The following is an 18,009-nucleotide window of genomic DNA, read 5'->3' as shown; positions in this document are numbered from 1 at the left end:
GATGGCATCCGATATGAGTAAAAATCTATGTACATGTCGAGTACTTTGATTTTGCTTTTGGAATTCCATCACGGGATAATCTGCTGTTTGTTTTCAAGGCGAATTACTTGTGCAAAGAAAATTGGAAATGCAAATAAAGTATTTCAAGCATCGCGTTTAAAATGTTTTAAGTAAATATTAGGAAAACTTTTCCCAGATTTTCTATTTGCTGACGATAAGCAAGCAACAACCGTAACTGCAATAGCAAAGATTCGTAATTGCAAATCGAGAACAGGCAAAATTAAATTTTCATGGTCATAGGTATAAAAGCACATTTTATGTTTTATTCTTATCCTGCAGATACAAATTACACATGCCAACCATCATCAGCAGCAATTTACGGGACTCCCAGCGTGGTCCAGTACTTTCAAATTGGTTTATTCATTTGTGGGCTTGATTTTTAACCAAGCAAATTGCTTTGAATTTCAAGAAGTCAGCTTTGATATCAAACTTCTCGGCTAGTGATGTACATTTCTCTGTGTTGTGGTGGTGTGTAAGTAAATGCAGGTAAGCAATGGAATACGCACCTCTACTTTCATTTATGGTAGATAACATTTCTTTTTATGTGCAGCGCCGGCTATGAAGATTTCATAAAAATACTTGAACCAAATGCTAACTCCAAATTGGAAAGCCAATTAAAACCAAATACTGCTTGTATAGTTCCCAAGAAGCTATTGGGCAAAGGGATGCTTTCAAAATTTTTGACTTTACCAAGCTTCAAACCAATTTTGGGGAAAAATATATTTGCATTTTCTTTCATTTTGTAGAGCCAAGTATACTCAACGCTCCAACTTGTATGCAATTAACTCATACGTAAGTATGTGTATATTATCCCCTGAAAGCAATCGCATTGATTGTGAAACGCTAGTCAAATTCACTTTTATTCTACTTGTGAACTTGTTTCGTTCAACATTTTCATCATGATCAGAAGCGTCAATTGGGTGGAGTAGGCGAATAGAATACAACCGCGGTAAGGCAGGCGTGTCGTAAACGGTGACTAAAATCCGGCAGGAGAGGAAGGGTATCGGCTGAAAAGGCCACTTATACTCTGAATACTTCCAGCGGCAGGGCTGAAAAACTCATCAGGATCGAGACCAACAAGATGCTGATTATGATGTAAAGGAAAAATTATTCGGATTAAGCAGTCTAAGGGCTGGTGGAAGTAGTATTCTATCACCTCTATACAGGAGGCTGACACCTCCCTGAAATAGCTGATAAGTTAATGTTACAGCGCCTCCTTCTCGTTAAAACTCTGGCAGGTCTTCAAATACGTTGCTACGTCACCATTGAGTTGGTTGTACAGGCTCAGTTGAGACCACTCTTGGCTCGTGTCCATAAGGACTCGTGTCAACCCTCGCATGGGCTCCCAGCACTTGTATAGATAATCACGGGAGTTACTTTGAAGACAACTGTGCATCGTGTAGAGATAGTGGCTTGAAGCGGAGATCCAAAGAAAACTAAACAACAATAACAACAGCAATAAAAAACAATTAAAGAAACCGTCGATGAGAGAAACGTGTTCAATAGGAGCAGCAGAGTACTACGATCTCCAGACCTGAGCGCGCCTCAATCTTCAAAAAGTGCAAAGAAGATTACAGTGGCTCTCGAAAGGAAGCCTAACAAAATAACAACGGTAGCTTTAATTGATACATCGAAACAGCCTACGTAATACGCCACTCCTATACAAACCGAACTACTATCGTACTACCACAATTCTCCAATACAGAAGTTCACACAAAAAATGAGAGCTGCCGAAGAAGAATCCCTTACGAAATGCAAAATGGCAATAAATAAAATGGATCTTGCGTTATTAAAGCAAAAGAACGTCGGCATAGGCATAAAAGACCGGCATACCAGTGTGCACGACTTGTAGCCTCACAGCAACGCACTATAGTCAACCACTCTCACTGTGGAACTGCAAAAAAGTATTACCACACGGAGCTGGGTCGGTCAAAGGCCCCTAATTATTGTTCACGGCTACGAAGCACTGCGCGTCTTAGATGATTATGAATTTGTGTTACATGCGCGCAGATACATTTCCAATTATCAGCTGACTTCAGCATAAAGTCTACAATATTTTCTCCGTTTATGATTTGAAAGGAATTGAGGTAGTAATTTGCTCTCCTATGGGTACTAACTCATGTGGCCGTCTACACTTAGGTGATCTGGTCGACCGGTCTTGCCGGTGAAAGACCGAATGACGCCTTTCTTCTGCTGCAATTTCTGTATGCCTTGCTTGGGGATACCTTTATATTATATATTATATAATGGCTCCACTTCTTTTGCCAAAACATCAATCAAGTTTAGTCTTGCAATGACGAAGAAAGCGTCATCAGAAATTGTGTTGAAGCCGGAGATAGTCTCTAAAGCGCTTAACCGATTAGTTTTAGTGAGTAACTATTTATGTTCAATGCATCAGCCGAGATGGGTTCTGCACACAAAAGGATTGAGCTTATAACCCTACTACACTATCTAGTTTGTTTGCTATGACTATGGTCACCGTTTGTTTGCATTATTCGCGGAAAAGGGGACTCCACACTCGATGCCTTCTTCATAGCGTGCATTGTAAGGTTTCAGCGACTATCAATCATTAGTCTTAGAACACAGTCGTACATTAGGTTCTTTAGTAGTGGGCCTATATCTAATCCTTGGGAACTCCTGCTGTTACATTGTACTCCTTAATATCTATGCGCCCCTACTTGCATATGCTGTGGTAAAAGCATTTTCAACATCCAGAGTTACCAAAGCGCAATATTTTCCCCCGGCACACTATGTCTTGCTTCTGTTGCTACTTTCACCACGCATTTGAGAGCATCCACTCTTTAATATAAAATCATTACTGTATTGCTGATATGGGGTGTGATCGTGTTAGTGAAAACATAGTTGCTGCATGAACGCCACAGTCTAAATTTACTATAAAAAATATTGGGCATATAACAAATATAATATTACACAGAAAGCTGTGTGCTAGCAATGGAACAAAAACACATGGGAATGCAACTTTCTCCCCTATATTTAGAGCACTTTCGAAGAGATAAAGTAAATTTTGTGCATCGATGCATCACTATGGATAAGACTTAAGCATATGACCATAATTCTGAATCAAAACTGAAGGCTTAAGAATAGTATCATCAGTTTTTTGGGATTTTGTCTGTCTGGTAAAACAATAAATCCCAAATATTATTGTAACCTTTTAGATCACCTGAAAGAAAAAAATCGTGAAAAACCCGCAGATTGCAAAAGAAAAAAATAAATATTTATCAATGCACCGATGATAAGTCACATTTTAGTCACCAGATTTGGCCACAAGCGCCTTCTATCTGTTTTCAGACGTAAAAAATGCATGCGTGGTAACCATTTTTCTTCAAATGATGAGTTCGTAATAGCTGTTAAAACCGTATTTGCAGCCCTTCCAGATTCTGACTTCACGGATGAAATTCATAAATTACAATCTCGTTGGAAGAAGTGTTTCGATGTTCAGGGAGACTATACTGAATAACAAAATGTATTTCAATACATAAAATTATATTTCTCTTATCGGACCGCAAAACTTATTGAACCACCTAGTGTTGTACGTGTCCATCGAGAAATCATTAGGTAAATATTAACTAAGTTTAATAGAATAAGAGTGTCAAACGTAAGGCATCGGTTGTTCTACTTTGATCTAAAAGTGGCTCGATTATAATTTAGAGGAAATAGATAAATTTCTGTAGTTAAAATTTATCATAATATAATATATACAGCACAAGCATCTATTGTGCAATTGCTACGTCAACAATGAAATGGAAAAACAGGCAAGCAATTTAATTCCAGCAACTCAGAGTAGCTAACCAGATTTTCAAGCTACTCTGACGTTGCAAGCCGTGTATGCAAATATACTTGTATTGTTGTTCAATGAGAACTTTTGGTGCAGCAGGCAATTTGACATTTTGCTTAGCATTTGGTGGCTGAAAAGTTTGTGCTCAGAGCTCTAGCTTTATCGATGATCTAAAATATAAATTTAAGCACATAAAACGAGCATATTGCATGCTCATAAAAACTTTTTAAAACTTCTTACGCATCAACATTGCTGATTTTGTTGAATATCATTTCTAACACGGGCAGTAATGTACCTTCGCACTGCTCATCAACTGGCTGATGAACCATTTTAAAAAGCAGCTGTTTTCTACTGGCCCAGCGTAGCAAAAACTTTATAAGTATGATGCAATCTGCTACGAGCAATGATACGCACTCTGCTCCATAGTTACCATTTCAAAATGTCCTTTAGCCCGCTTAATTTTTTTTAATTACAGCACAAACTTCTTCATGTGTTTTTTTTGTATTATATTTAGGTATTATATATACATAATTAGCGCGTAAGTTACACAACCAAATATACTTGTGCATGGGAATGCTGATAATGACGATATCAGCATAATCTTGCAGAAGTATTTAAAAAGGGATCAGGTTGCAAAAGCTTGAGCAACGTAAGCGTCGCCGTCACTGTTGAGTCGAAAACCAAAAGCTCTCAAGAATTTTTATTTTCGCCATAACATAATTCGCTCACTTACAGTTCTCTGTGGTTATTTGTCTCTCAAGAGATATAACCTTTTAATACATAATTGGCGCAGTCGGACTCGAACAAAAACGTTCCGAATTAACCGAAGTTAATTAACATAAAAACGTTAAAATATTACTTAGTGCGAGTAAACAAAAGACAAATACAAACAATTAAAAACACAAACAACAAATCAGTGCGTTACAATCTTATCTTATGTACCCAAGAAAAAACAGTGCTCACAAATTCGACGAAAACCGTAAAATCGAAGATACAACGATGGAAGAGGAGCTTCAAAACTTGAGGGAGGTCGTACTCCAACAGGAAGCAGCCCTAAACCTACTCAGGCAACAACAACAACAACAGCAACAATCAACCCAATGGATGTCCAACAAAGACGTAATTCAGCAGTTCCGTCAACTAAGACAGTTGGACGACCAACATGACGTGTTGGCTTTCATAAAATCTGTCGAATTTCTTATGGCGCTATGCCAGGGAAACGAGCTATTGATTCAATTCGGCAGAAACATTGTTGCCAATGAAAAAGTCTCAGGAGCAGCAGCGAACTTTGTCAGACAATTGGGGATGGAGCCGAGCTGGGAACAGATGAAAGCCAAGCTGATGCAACAAATGCGGCCCAAGACGACTTACGAAGATGTGTTCGACAGATGCAGATTCATTAAAGTAAGTAATTTAAGAGAGTTATTTAATGAATTTGAAAAGGCAAAATGTGAAATAAATAAAATATATATGTTTGATGAGCTTAAACCAGCAATATACGAGAACGACAAAGTAGATCGAGATTTATTAAATATGTTAATAAATAAAATAGACACTCCATTCAGAATTCATGTCGATCAGGGTATATCTATGCATACCTTAGAAACAAAGTATTCAAACATCAAAGCACTGGATGACCCCAGAGCTATATCACAAAGGTACAGGAAAATATCTAACAACACATTCAATAAACAAAATAACACTAACAATAACACTGTCACCACTAACAACAAGCCAAGCCAAAATAACCAGTCCCATAATAATAATAACAATAACAATGCCAGACAAAGTCTGAATGGACGGTCGAATCCCAATCATAACGCCGGCCCACCTCAGAGCGATCAGGCAATTCAACAATCGTATAACAGGCCACAACCCGGTCAAAATCAAAATTCTAAACCCAACCATAATAACAATTATAACAATAGGAACAACGGTTCAAGACAGACAAGAATGTCTCATATGAGCGTTGACACCCAAAGGAACGATTCCATGGCTATGGAGATCGGAACTTTGGAAGAAAATCGGGCAGAAGAAGAGGAAGAGATAAATTTTTTGATACCTTGCCTAGAGCAACCTTACCCATAATAATGTGGACAATAGGAAAAGAGAAAATTAAATGCTTAGTCGACACCGGTGCAACGACAAGCATCCTAAAATCAAGAATTGTCGAGCACCAGTATCCTAAAACTGAACTCACCAAACCATGCTCTTATAAAACCCTTAACGGTGTTAACATCGTAAAATACGCCATAACCACACCATTTCCAAAAGAGATACCTTACCTAGGAACACTACAGTGGAAACTCATGGATTTTCCAAACAAAAATTTCTCGGCAATAATAGGCCAAAATTTTTTAAAAGCTTTCAATGCTCAAGTCAATAGTACTGAGCGATACGTAAGGTTACTCGACAAGAAATTTTATTTTTTAGATTATGAATACCCAGAATCAATGCACAACGCTTGTGCTTTACAACCAGTAAATGAAGATCACATACGAGCTCGTTTCAACCTCGCACATCTGAACGACGAGGAATGTCGAGCCATCGAAACTCTACTTTCAGAGTCCGATGATTTATTTTTTCGAGAGGGAGATGTTTTGTCAACAACAAACCGGATTTCCCACGAAATCATTACTACAGTGGACAGGCCCTTATATTCTAAAATATATAGGTATCCCCAAATCCATGAAAAAGAAATAAATAGACAGATAAAAGAAATGCTTGAGCAGAATATAATAAAAGAAAGCAATTCACCCTATAACAGTCCCTTATGGATTGTCGAGAAAAAACTCGATAATTCAGGGTCAAAAAAGTTCAGAATAGTCATCGATTACCGTAAACTGAATGAATTCACGGTCGATGACAGATTCCCGATTCCCAATTTGAACTCTCTGCTAGATAAGTTAGGTAGATCCCAATATTTTACAACCCTCGATCTGGCGAAAGGCTTTCATCAAATTCTGGTTAGGGAAGAAGACAGACCAAAGACGGCATTTTCAACACCGTCAGGTCACTATGAGTTTGTCAGAATGCCGTTCGGACTCAAGAATGCCCCATCGACATTCCAGAGACTCATGAATGAAGTCTTGAAGGATTTTATCGGCAACAATTGTGTCGTCTACATGGACGACATACTAATTTTTAGCACATCCCTTCAGGAACATATGACGACTCTCAGAAAAATATTCAAAACGCTAAAGGAAGCGAATCTGAAAATTCAAGTAGACAAGTGCGACTTTCTTAAGAAAGAAACACAATTTCTAGGTCACATCTTGACCACTCACGGTATCAAACCAAACCCAGACAAAGTAAATATCATTCAAAACTTAAAACTACCCAGAACTACAAAGCAGATCAAATCATTTTTGGGAATGACAGGGTTTTACAGAAAATTCGTTAGGGATTATGCAAAAATAGCGTTCCCTATGTCAAGATATCTCAAGAAAAACGAGACGATCAACATCAATGACCCAAGTTACATAGCAGCATTCGAGAAGTTGAAAACACTAGTTACAAATAGTCCAGTCCTTAGATACCCAAATTTCTCCAAGAAATTCACTGTCACAACGGACGCCAGTAATTTCGCGATAGGGGCAGTGCTTTCTCAAGAAGGCCACCCAATCGCATATGCATCCCGAACGTTAAATCAGCACGAATGTAATAGAGAAGGAACTCCTAGCCATAGTTTGGGCTGTAAAGTACTTCCGACCATATGTTTATGGAAGAGAATTCGACCTCGAAAGCGATCACCAACCGTTAAAGTGGCTGATGGCTAAATATACGGGAAAAGACATAAGCCCAAGATTACAGAGATGGCTCATTAATCTGGGGGAGTACAACTTCCACATAGAATACATAAAAGGGAAAAATAACAATATCGCTGATTTCCTGAGTAGGATCAGAGAGGACGAGATAAACATAATGGAGGTCGAATCAACCGACGAGGAAGACAATAGGTCCTTAGCCGTTCAAACGGTTCACTCTAAAGAAGAAGATCAGGGTTTCGACATGCCTATCCTAGAAACAGCCGTTAACAGATTCAAAGTACAGCCAATTTTTGCGGAGAGAAAACCTGAGGCCATCGTACAGGTGTTCGGAAAAAAAAGAATTTACATTAGCAAAAAAGACTTGGAAGATAATCAAGCAGTAAACACCCTCCGACGAGAAATAACAACAGGAAAAATAGGAGTTTTCTCACACCTTAGCGACCATGAGTTTTACCAATTCCAGAAAATACTAGAAAAAGAATATACCTCCAACCCGAAGGTAAAGTTCGTAAAATGCACCAGGTTCGCTAGGGATATCGAATCCGAAGATGAATTACACACCCAAATAGCTTTATTTCATAAAAATGAAAGTGGCCATTGCGGGATAGATGCCACTTATCAGAGGCTTAAACTCGAAATTTACCACCCCAACCTTAAGACCCACATCCACAGAATAATAAATAATTGTGACATTTGCAGTGGTGGCAAATACGATAGAAAACCCATTAGGAACAATTTCCACATAACAGAAACACCAAAAACATGCAACGAGATAGTACATGTAGACACATACGTAAACTCGAAGCAATCTTTTATAATATTTATCGATAAATTTTCAAAACACGCCACTTGTTTGCCATTAACCGATAGGAACAGCACTACAATAGTAGAACATATCCAACAATTCCTATCAATAAAAGGGAAAATCCAAAAGTTTGTCTTCGACAACGAATTCAATAGTTTAAACGTCAAAGAATTTTTAGAAAAGGAAGGTATAGAATACCACTCAACCAAACCAAATAGTCACACCGGGAATAGTGACGTCGAAAGGCTTAACAATACATTGACGGAGAAAATCCGCACCCTAAACATAGAAGAGAAAAGACCCATAATTGAACAAATGACAAAAGCTGTATACTTCTACAATAACACTTACCACACCACCACAAAATCCACACCGTTTGAAATACAAAATCATAAAGTAGATCATCAGAAATTGTACGACAGAATGTCAGCACAAAAAACCGAGAAAATAAAGAAACTAAATGAAAATAGGGAAACTTACATAGAAAATAGAACAGAAGGATTTATAAAAAATTATAAAAACCTAAGACACAAAGAAGAACCGAAATTCAGGAAAGCAAATTTACAGAATATCCATACAACAAACATTAAAAGACCTACAAAATTTTCAGATAACAATTACAATTCTCATCATGTGCCTGTTGCCAACGCTGTCGACAGCAATGATCAATATAACACCAATCCGGGCTGAAGCCGGATTCATATCTTTGGGGGAGAGTACAGCGGAACTGGTGAGCGAGTCGAAAATGGTTTTGCACATTATCAACCCAATGGAAATATTAGAATTAACTAATATAATCCAAAACAACACGAAAATTCTTGTTAAACAAAATAGGCATAGGCTAGATATCGAAATAGAAACCATAAAAATTAAAATAAGATCAATAACCCCGAACCCATTAACAAGACAGAAACGCGGTCTAATTAACGCAATAGGAAAAGCTCAGAAATGGCTCACTGGTCTCATGGATGATGACGACAGGGAGACCATTATGAACCACCTTCTTAATAATCAAGAAAACGAACATAACATAATAAAAAACATTAACGAACAAGTAAAAATTAACAATGATTTACAAAAATCCATTAACACCTTAAAAGAAGCAATACTAGATGACAGGGAAAAAATAACCAATACCCTTAACAATATAGAAACATTCAATAACATGATCAAAGCAAACATAATGTACCACGATCAGTTATTGAAATTGAAATTTTTACATGATAAGGTAGACACCATTTTGGACACAATAGCGTCAGCCAAATATAACCTTTTTCATCCTTCAATACTAACAAAAGAAGAGTTTACACTCTATAACATAGATTTCTACAAAATTAAACTAATCCGCATGGGAGTCATGACTCACGAAAATAACATAATCATTGCAATCAAAATACCAACTAACATCATAACAACCACAATAACTATAATAACCCCAATAACAAACCGAAGATATAAAAGAATCGACATGAGTCCCGAAAGGATAGTAAAAATTGAGAACAAAACTTACACATATGAAGAAAATAAGACAATAAAAGAGCTGAAACTCAGTTCAAACTGTATTACTAAGAAAAATTGTAAAATGGTAGAAGACTTAGAGTTTAAGACAAAACTAATAAATGAAGGCACATTATTGATAAGTAATGCAGACAATAACATAATCCAATATAACTGTAACGAAACCACCAACAGCGAAATATTAAAAGGAAACTTCCTAATAGAATTTTCAAATTGTACAATTTTAATAGACCAAACCTATTATAAGAATAACTAAGAAATATATATACAATCATTCGCTGGTGAAGAAGAAGAAGAAAATTCATTTAATTCTACTGAAAAACAGACATTCAAAGAAATCATATTAGAAGAAATTAAAAACACTAAAGCTATAAAAGAAATCAGAACACAAACCGTAATCTCCAACAGCTTCGGTATAATGTCAATAGCTCTTGTACTCCTCTTCATAGGAATATATACCTATAAAAAATGTAAAAGAGGAATCCAGGAGAATCCCTCATCAAAAGGGGGAGGAGTTACACAACCAAATATACTTGTGCATGGGAATGCTGATAATGACGATATCAGCATAATCTTGCAGAAGTATTTAAAAAGGGATCAGGTTGCAAAAGCTTGAGCAACGTAAGCGTCGCCGTCGCTTCCGTTGCAAAATGCTTAGCTGGCAACATTAAGCGTAAACAAGAGGGCATTTGCATATGCCAAATAAAATTATACAGGTAGTCTTAAGACCGAATTCAAGCTATACTGAGTTAATAAACGTTTGAGTCGAAAACCAAAAGCTCTCAAGAATTTTTATTTTCGCCATAACATAATTCGCTCACTTACAGTTCTCTGTGGTTATTTGTCTCTCAAGAGATATAACCTTTTAATACATAATTCGTACACCCTCTTTGGGAGTTTGGCCGAGCTTTTTCTTCTATTGTGCGTCTTGACGTTGTTCTACAAATGGAGGGACCTACAGTTTCAAGCCGACTCCGAATGGCATATATTTTTTTATCACAGGCTTTTTCAATGCAAAAATACACTCGGAGGGTTGTCATTGCCTGCCGAGGGGAAACCGCGATTAGAAAAAACTTTTTCTTAATTTTCTGATCTTTCACCGAGATTCGAACCTACATTCTCTCTGAATTTCAAATGGTAGCCACGTACCAACCCATTCGGCTTCAGCGGTGCTGATACTTACATATGTATTAGTTAAGTAAATATTTCCAACACTCGAATGTCAAAGTAAACATACAAATGCGAACACAACAAATCATTTTGACATTACCCATATTTATGGCGAAATAATCAGCTGGGTGGATAGCATCACCTATAATAAATCCGCCTTGAATTTGCATTTATGAATATTGAGTTACTGCAGCTTGTTGAGTTTCTTAATTTTTTTGTTTTTGCCACATCTCCTTTTTGCTGCTAACATTTCGAAGTTTATTCTTCTAGGTTGGTAAAAACATGGCCTTTAGTCTTTTAGATTTTGAACACCGACTGCCTTTGTGCATCGACTGCCTTCGGTGTTGTGTAAAATTAAAGTTGTACGGCGCTGGCACTACGGAAGTATTAAAGTATTTTTTTATTGTTTCATTACTTTATTTACTAAGCAAACCCAGCACGTAGATAGTATTTTGTGTATATGAGTGTGTGCATCTGAAATTTTTTTTTTTTTGTGTGAGAGAGCTTCCGTGTGAGGCTTCAACAACTTGCGTAAGAGAACAAATTAAAAATAATAATGACTTCATATGTTTGTGCTCGCAATTTAATTTACTCTGCCCCGAAGCATATGGAGTGATGGGATTTTTTTTTTATTAGCAAACCAGAAGAATTTTCTTAGTAAAGGACAAAAGGCTATAGTAAAAAGTTTCTAAACGAGTATAAATAAATTAGGTCAATTAATAGGACTATGAATAAGTTCGTTTCGGTTTTACAACAGATGGCGTAACTTGATTATTATTCCATCGATCCACATTTCCAAACATTCATTGGAGAGCTACTGTCGTAAGGCACAAACGTCAGTATAAGTTTTTTATTTGAAGCGTAAACAACAATATTTTTACCACACTTGAAAATGTCGAATTTCGTGCCAAATAATGTGTTTTTGCGGGGAATTCTTCTTCATTATTTTAATATGAAGAAAAAAGCAGCCGAAAGTCATCGTATCTTGGTGGAAGTTTATGGTGAGCATGCTCTATCTGAGCGAACGTGCCAGAAGTGGTTTGCACGCTTTAAAAGTGGTGATTTTGGCTTGGAAGACGAAGAACGCGAGGGTGCGCCGCCAAAGTTCATGGATACCGAATTGGAGGAATTGCTCGATCAAGATCCGGCTCAAACGCAAGAAGAGGTTGCAAAAACTTTGGGAGTTGATCAATCAACCATTTCCAAACGTTTAAAAGCCATGGGAATGATCCGAAAGGTAGGCCATTGGGTGCCGTATGAATTGAAGCCAAGAGACGTTGAACGCCGTTTTATGGCATGCGAACAACTGCTTCAACGGCACAAAAGAAAGGGTTTTTTGCATCGAATTGTGACTGGCGATGAAAAGTGGGTCCATTACGACAATCCAAAACGTCGGGCAACGTATGGATACCCTGGCCATGCTTCAACATCGACGTCGGCGCAGAATATTCATGGCCTGAAGGTTATGCTGTGTATCTGGTGGGACCAGCTGGGTGTTGTGTATTATGAGCTACTGAAACCGAAAGAAACGATTACGGGGGATGTCTACCGACGACAATTGATGCGTTTGAGCCGAGCACTGCGAGAAAAACGGCCGCAATACGCCGATAGACACGACAAAGTTATTTTGCAACATGACAATGCTCGGCCACATGTTGCACAAGTGGTCAAAACATACTTAGAAACGCTCAAATGGGATGTCCTACCCCACCCGCCGTATAGTCCAGACCTTGCGCCATCCGATTACTATCTCTTCCGATCGATGCAACATGGCCTGGCTGACCAGCACTTCCGTAATTACGATGAAGTCAAAAAATGGATCGATTCGTGGATTGCGGCAAAACCGACCGAATTTTTCACAAAGGGAATCCGTGAATTGCCAGAAAGATGGGAAAAAGTAGTAGTAAGCGATGGACAATATTTTGAATATTAAATTTGTAACCATTTTACGTCAATAAAGTTTCAAATTTCGAAAAAAAAACCGCACGAACTTATTCATAGTCCATTAGAAAGCTCTTACTAAACTAAATGAACGCAACAGCCATTCCATTCGGCAGTTCTGGGTGCTTGTGTTTGATTATTTCCCTTCATCTAGTTAGTTGTTGTTCTTGAGTCCTGGAGGTTCGAATTGCGAATTTTCTCCAATGTTGCTGTGCCGAAGCGCATACATGAGTTGAGTACTGAAATGTTGAGCCTTAAAGAGACCTGTTGGAAATAATGTTGTTGTTGTTGTAGCAGCATAACATTCACCATGCAATTACGGGGAATGCTGACGGAGTGACAGGCCTTGGCCGGATATAAATACGGGCCGATCCGGTAACGTAAAACCGAATGCCGTGGGAAGGTTGACTAGAAGAGCTTGGAAGAAAAGTTGGGCACTTTGCGTTTACAGTAAATCTTTACTAACTACTAAAAAAGCAATTTGAATTAATTTTTATTTTTTGTAATATATTTTCAAAGTAAGCATTTTATATATCAAATATATATACTAAAGTAATATAAGTATAAATAACTTGTATGCTACTCGCTTTGCATGAGGCTCACAACTGTTATGTGCTTTAACCGTCTTTGTGTAGCATTCAGCTGAAGTAAGCTGAATACAGCCACCTTGACATGGTTTGTAGATGCTGGTTGCGAGCTGTGGGAAATTTGTTCGTCACAACCTGGCACAACAAACGGGTTTAGACGAGCTTTTGTGTATTTACTATGTTTCGTAGAACCTTGGAAATGGAAGTTATGTATTTTTTGCTTGCACATATCCAGAATTGGATGCGATAGATCGAAAGAGTCTTCAAAATTTGTTTGTAAATAAGTAATTTGTTGAAAGTTGATAATTTAGAGCGCCGTCCAATCAGGTAATCTAGGTTTTTGTGTTTTAAATCGAGGTCGTCAAGTTTCTTTTTTCAGTGCGCTTTCCAACACTGAAGGGATCCTCTGAAAGTTCAAGTCCGTACTGTTCACGCAATACTGTCAGATACTATAGTATCTTACTGATGGTTACTTTTGTGTCAAACTGGAAAGTGCATATTCGTCTCTAAAAAATATAAGCGCAGACGTTCCACAGGGAAGCAATTTGGGTCCTCTGCTATATCTGCTGTAGAACCACGACCTACCATGGGCAAATCAGCAAGTAACTGCAACATTTGCGGATGACACTGTTATGCTTGCAATCGATAACGCTATCGAAAACGCAACGAATAAGCTACATGAAGCTTTGCAAACAACTAAACCAAGTGCGATTTTATAGTCTCATCATTGCCGAAAGTTTTACCATTTAAGCAGTTCTGCAAAGACCGAAACAAATCGTAGTCAACGATGCAAAATCTGGGATATATGGTGGATGCATTAAAAGCTCCCAGCCAAGCTCTCTCAGCTTTTGGCGACTGACCAAAGATGTACGCGGTCTAGCGTTGTCCTGATGAAATATGCCACCTTTACATTTGATCAAATCTGGTTGATTCTCGTTGATGGCTGTACTAAATTTGTCCACTTGCTGGCAGTAGACATCCGAATTAATCGCTTGGTTCCTCTGAACGAGCTCAAAATATACCACACCCTTCCAGTCCCACCAAACTGACAGCATAATCTTCTTTTGGTGAATAGCAGCCTTTGAAGTGGCTTGTAGCGCTTTATCATGCTTGGATCATGATCGATTGCGATTGATGTTATTATAAAAAATCTTTTTTTTTCACCACCAGTGATAATCCGCTTCAAAAATGGATCGACTTCATTGCGTTTAAGATGCATATCACAAGCGTTAATTCAGTTTGTTAAATGAATTTCTTTCAATTCATGTGGTACCCAAATATCAAGCTTTTTTACCAGTTCAAGACTCTTTGTATCTCATGAAAGTTTGATTTTGGTATATTTAACTTCTCTCCAATCTCACGCAAAGTTACATAACAATCCAATTTGATTAAAGCCTTGATAACGACATCACTTGGCCGACCTGAACGTGGCTCATCTTTAAGTGAAACATCTCCAAAACGGAATTAGATAAATCAATTTCGACACTGTCTTTCTTTTAAGGCTTCATCACCATACAAATCACGCAACTTTTTAGCAACCTTCTCTGCGCTTCTTCCTTTATGGAAATAATTAAGTAAAATATGACGAAAATGCTCGTTTATGGGCTCCATATTAAAATTGACGCCAAACAAAAAAATATAAACAAAATTATGCGCAATACGTGACAGCTAACAACTGTCAAAAGAAAAAACTGAAATAAATAGTCACAAACCGTTCAAAACAATTATCAACGCCGTCTATATGTACAATCGGCAATTACATTTCGGACAACTCAATAGATATAAACATTATTCAGAATGTTTGGTCTTTTACAATGAACAACCAATGAGAATAGGAAAGGGCATGATATAATCGACATCATGGGCAGCTCCATAATTTATACAAATTTTCGCTTAGAACACTTCGGTCAAGTTAGATTTATCTAATATTATAAATATCTTAAATGGCTGTGATTAAAAAGCTTTGCATAAATATTTATCCTGCTGCCTCAACTATAAGAAAATGATTTTAAATGAATTACCATAACAACACTTTTGAATTTATATAATAACATTTTATGCGTACGGAATTTTAGTATTGTTACACTTGAAAAGAATCCTCAGAATTAAAAATGCAGAAAATGTGCGATCACATACTTATTTTAAATTATTTCTACTGATAGTCGTACGTTCTACTATTTATAATTACCCATTGTATATATATACATTTATCTTTTTCAAATAAAGACCTTAAGATCTCTACAATCGAAGAAACTACGAAAATTTGGGAGGAGCTGGCATTTAAATTTGTACACAAATTGATTGATTCCATTCCTTCCCAACTGCAAGCAGTAATCGATGCCAAAGTCAATTAAATGGAATAGCATTTAATATTCTTATAGCATTTTAATGAAAGATCTTAAAATAGCATTTAATTTCACAGGCAAATTGCTTTTTAATGCTGTGCAAATACTTTTGACGATAGGAGGCATAAATTCAGGCGCTTGCTTTAATGTGAAATATACCATTATTTTCATTGAATTTGCGCTTGTTAGTTTTGTATGCTCTACAGATTTCAACAACAACAACATTTTTAATAAACAAAAGCTCTCTAGTAAACATTGTGAGAAATTCAGCTTTTTGTAAGTACTTTTAACTATGGGTGTGCATTCCATCGTAAGGGACAATCATTTTGATCGCAAATTAAAGTTGCAACCATCCACTCAGTGCTTTAAAAGAATTTTGTTTCAAATTTGTAAGTGTTACTCTACATTGCACTTCACTCCGACTAAAATATAAGCCTGGAGCGATGCACTCATATCGTCAGATAATAAAATAATTAAAAACGTATTTGCATATAAATACAAAATCGAAAATACGTTAAAATCCCACATATCTCTTTATGCATAAAAAAAAAAAATCGTACAATTCTTGTGAGAAATTTGCATAATTTCAATCAATCAGCAAAAGATAAACTTCAAAGTCAAAACTTCAACCGAAAATTTTAAATGAATGCAACGCCTATACTGACAATCAAATTGATTGGGCTGATTTTGCAAACAATTGAGTAAAACTAAACTTTTGCCTCGCAACTAAAATAACCAAAGTAAAGTTAAATGAAGATTGACGGCACTAAGTTGCATAGGACTTCAATAAACGAAATCAACGAAAAATTTATATTTATTATATGTGAACTGTGCAAAGGAAGTTTTGGCAAACTTTGAGGGAATATATGCTAAATATACGATTTCTTATCTTTGTGTATATAAAGGCATTAGAAAATATGATGGGGGAGAGAACATGACAGGAATTGACAAGCCGGATATGTAAAGCACCAAAAAGTCGTAACCATATTGAACGAACTGCTGCCACAAAAAAGACAGGCATTTATTTATGGATGCAATAAAAAATAAAAAAAATGTTAAATAAAATTTAAAAGTTAAAATGAAATGATTTGGTTGGGGATTAGGCAAAAATATGTATTAGGAAGCCACAACAAAAAAGATACATAATTTTCAATAACTTTTTATTGAAATATTTAAAATGTTTGCTTTATAACTTTTTCAATTGCGAAACCATAAAATCTGAAGTCACGTAGAGCAGCAAATTTAACAACAACAAATATTAAATATATAAAAATATTATACAAATTTATACACTCACAAGCGTATGCATATAAATTCGAAGCGAACGCGTCAAATGCTTACATTCCCCAAAAGGAGTAAAGAAGAATTATTGTAAAACAAATACAACAAAAAGAAACACGTACAGTCGCAGCAGTGTCAAAACCGCAAGAACACTTTAAGCGCCAATATTTTCATTCCAGCGCATCTTATGGAATCCCAACGAGCCAACAACTGCGTGATCAACCACGTTTATGGATGTGAGGGTGGGAACGAATTTGTCGATTTGTAAGTAACTTGGAATGCGATGAACATAAAAAGGATTATGAATGTTTTTGCGCTTCGTTACCATCCCGCTGATTTATATCGCTATTTACTGCCGATAGCTGCTACTATTTGCGCTGTCATTTCATCCTGTTATTATTTGTGTTAAAATTATGTAAATTCAATGTGAAGGTTTAAGGTTAAATTTATGTAGGCACTCAATGGTGGACAGCATGAAACTCTTTTCCCAAGTGTTAAATTGTACTTGTAAGCTGAATTTTTTTGTATTAATTTTTTTTGTTTGCAATGGTAACAAAGATCGTAAAACTCCCATAAAATGATGAAGTTGACAATTTTCATTTCACGACACTTCTGGTTTCATACTTGTACTATGTTAGCCCGCGCTTTTGTGGCGCGCAGGGCGTATGAGTGACGGTTCCAGTAGGTAAGAAACATTAATGTATTGTACATGCATACGTATATATAATTTATGATA

At 36.8% G+C, this 18,009-nt stretch overlaps 1 protein-coding gene across 1 annotated transcript; it reads left to right on the top strand.

Moving 5' to 3' along the window:
- Positions 1 to 4,855: 4,855 nt before the first annotated feature.
- On the top strand, positions 4,856 to 5,944 carry LOC128861807 (probable serine/threonine-protein kinase tsuA). The gene is made up of 2 exons (XM_054100182.1): positions 4,856 to 5,260; positions 5,339 to 5,944. Exons 1-2 carry the CDS (start codon positions 4,856 to 4,858, stop codon positions 5,942 to 5,944), a joined length of 1,011 nt encoding a protein of 336 aa, XP_053956157.1.
- The last annotated feature ends 12,065 nt before the right edge of the window (positions 5,945 to 18,009 follow it).

The sequence above is a fragment of the Anastrepha ludens genome, chromosome 4 (genome assembly GCF_028408465.1).
Source record: "Anastrepha ludens isolate Willacy chromosome 4, idAnaLude1.1, whole genome shotgun sequence".
NCBI lineage: Eukaryota > Metazoa > Arthropoda > Insecta > Diptera > Tephritidae > Anastrepha > Anastrepha ludens.
This window is presented reverse-complemented; position numbering and strand designations above follow the sequence as displayed.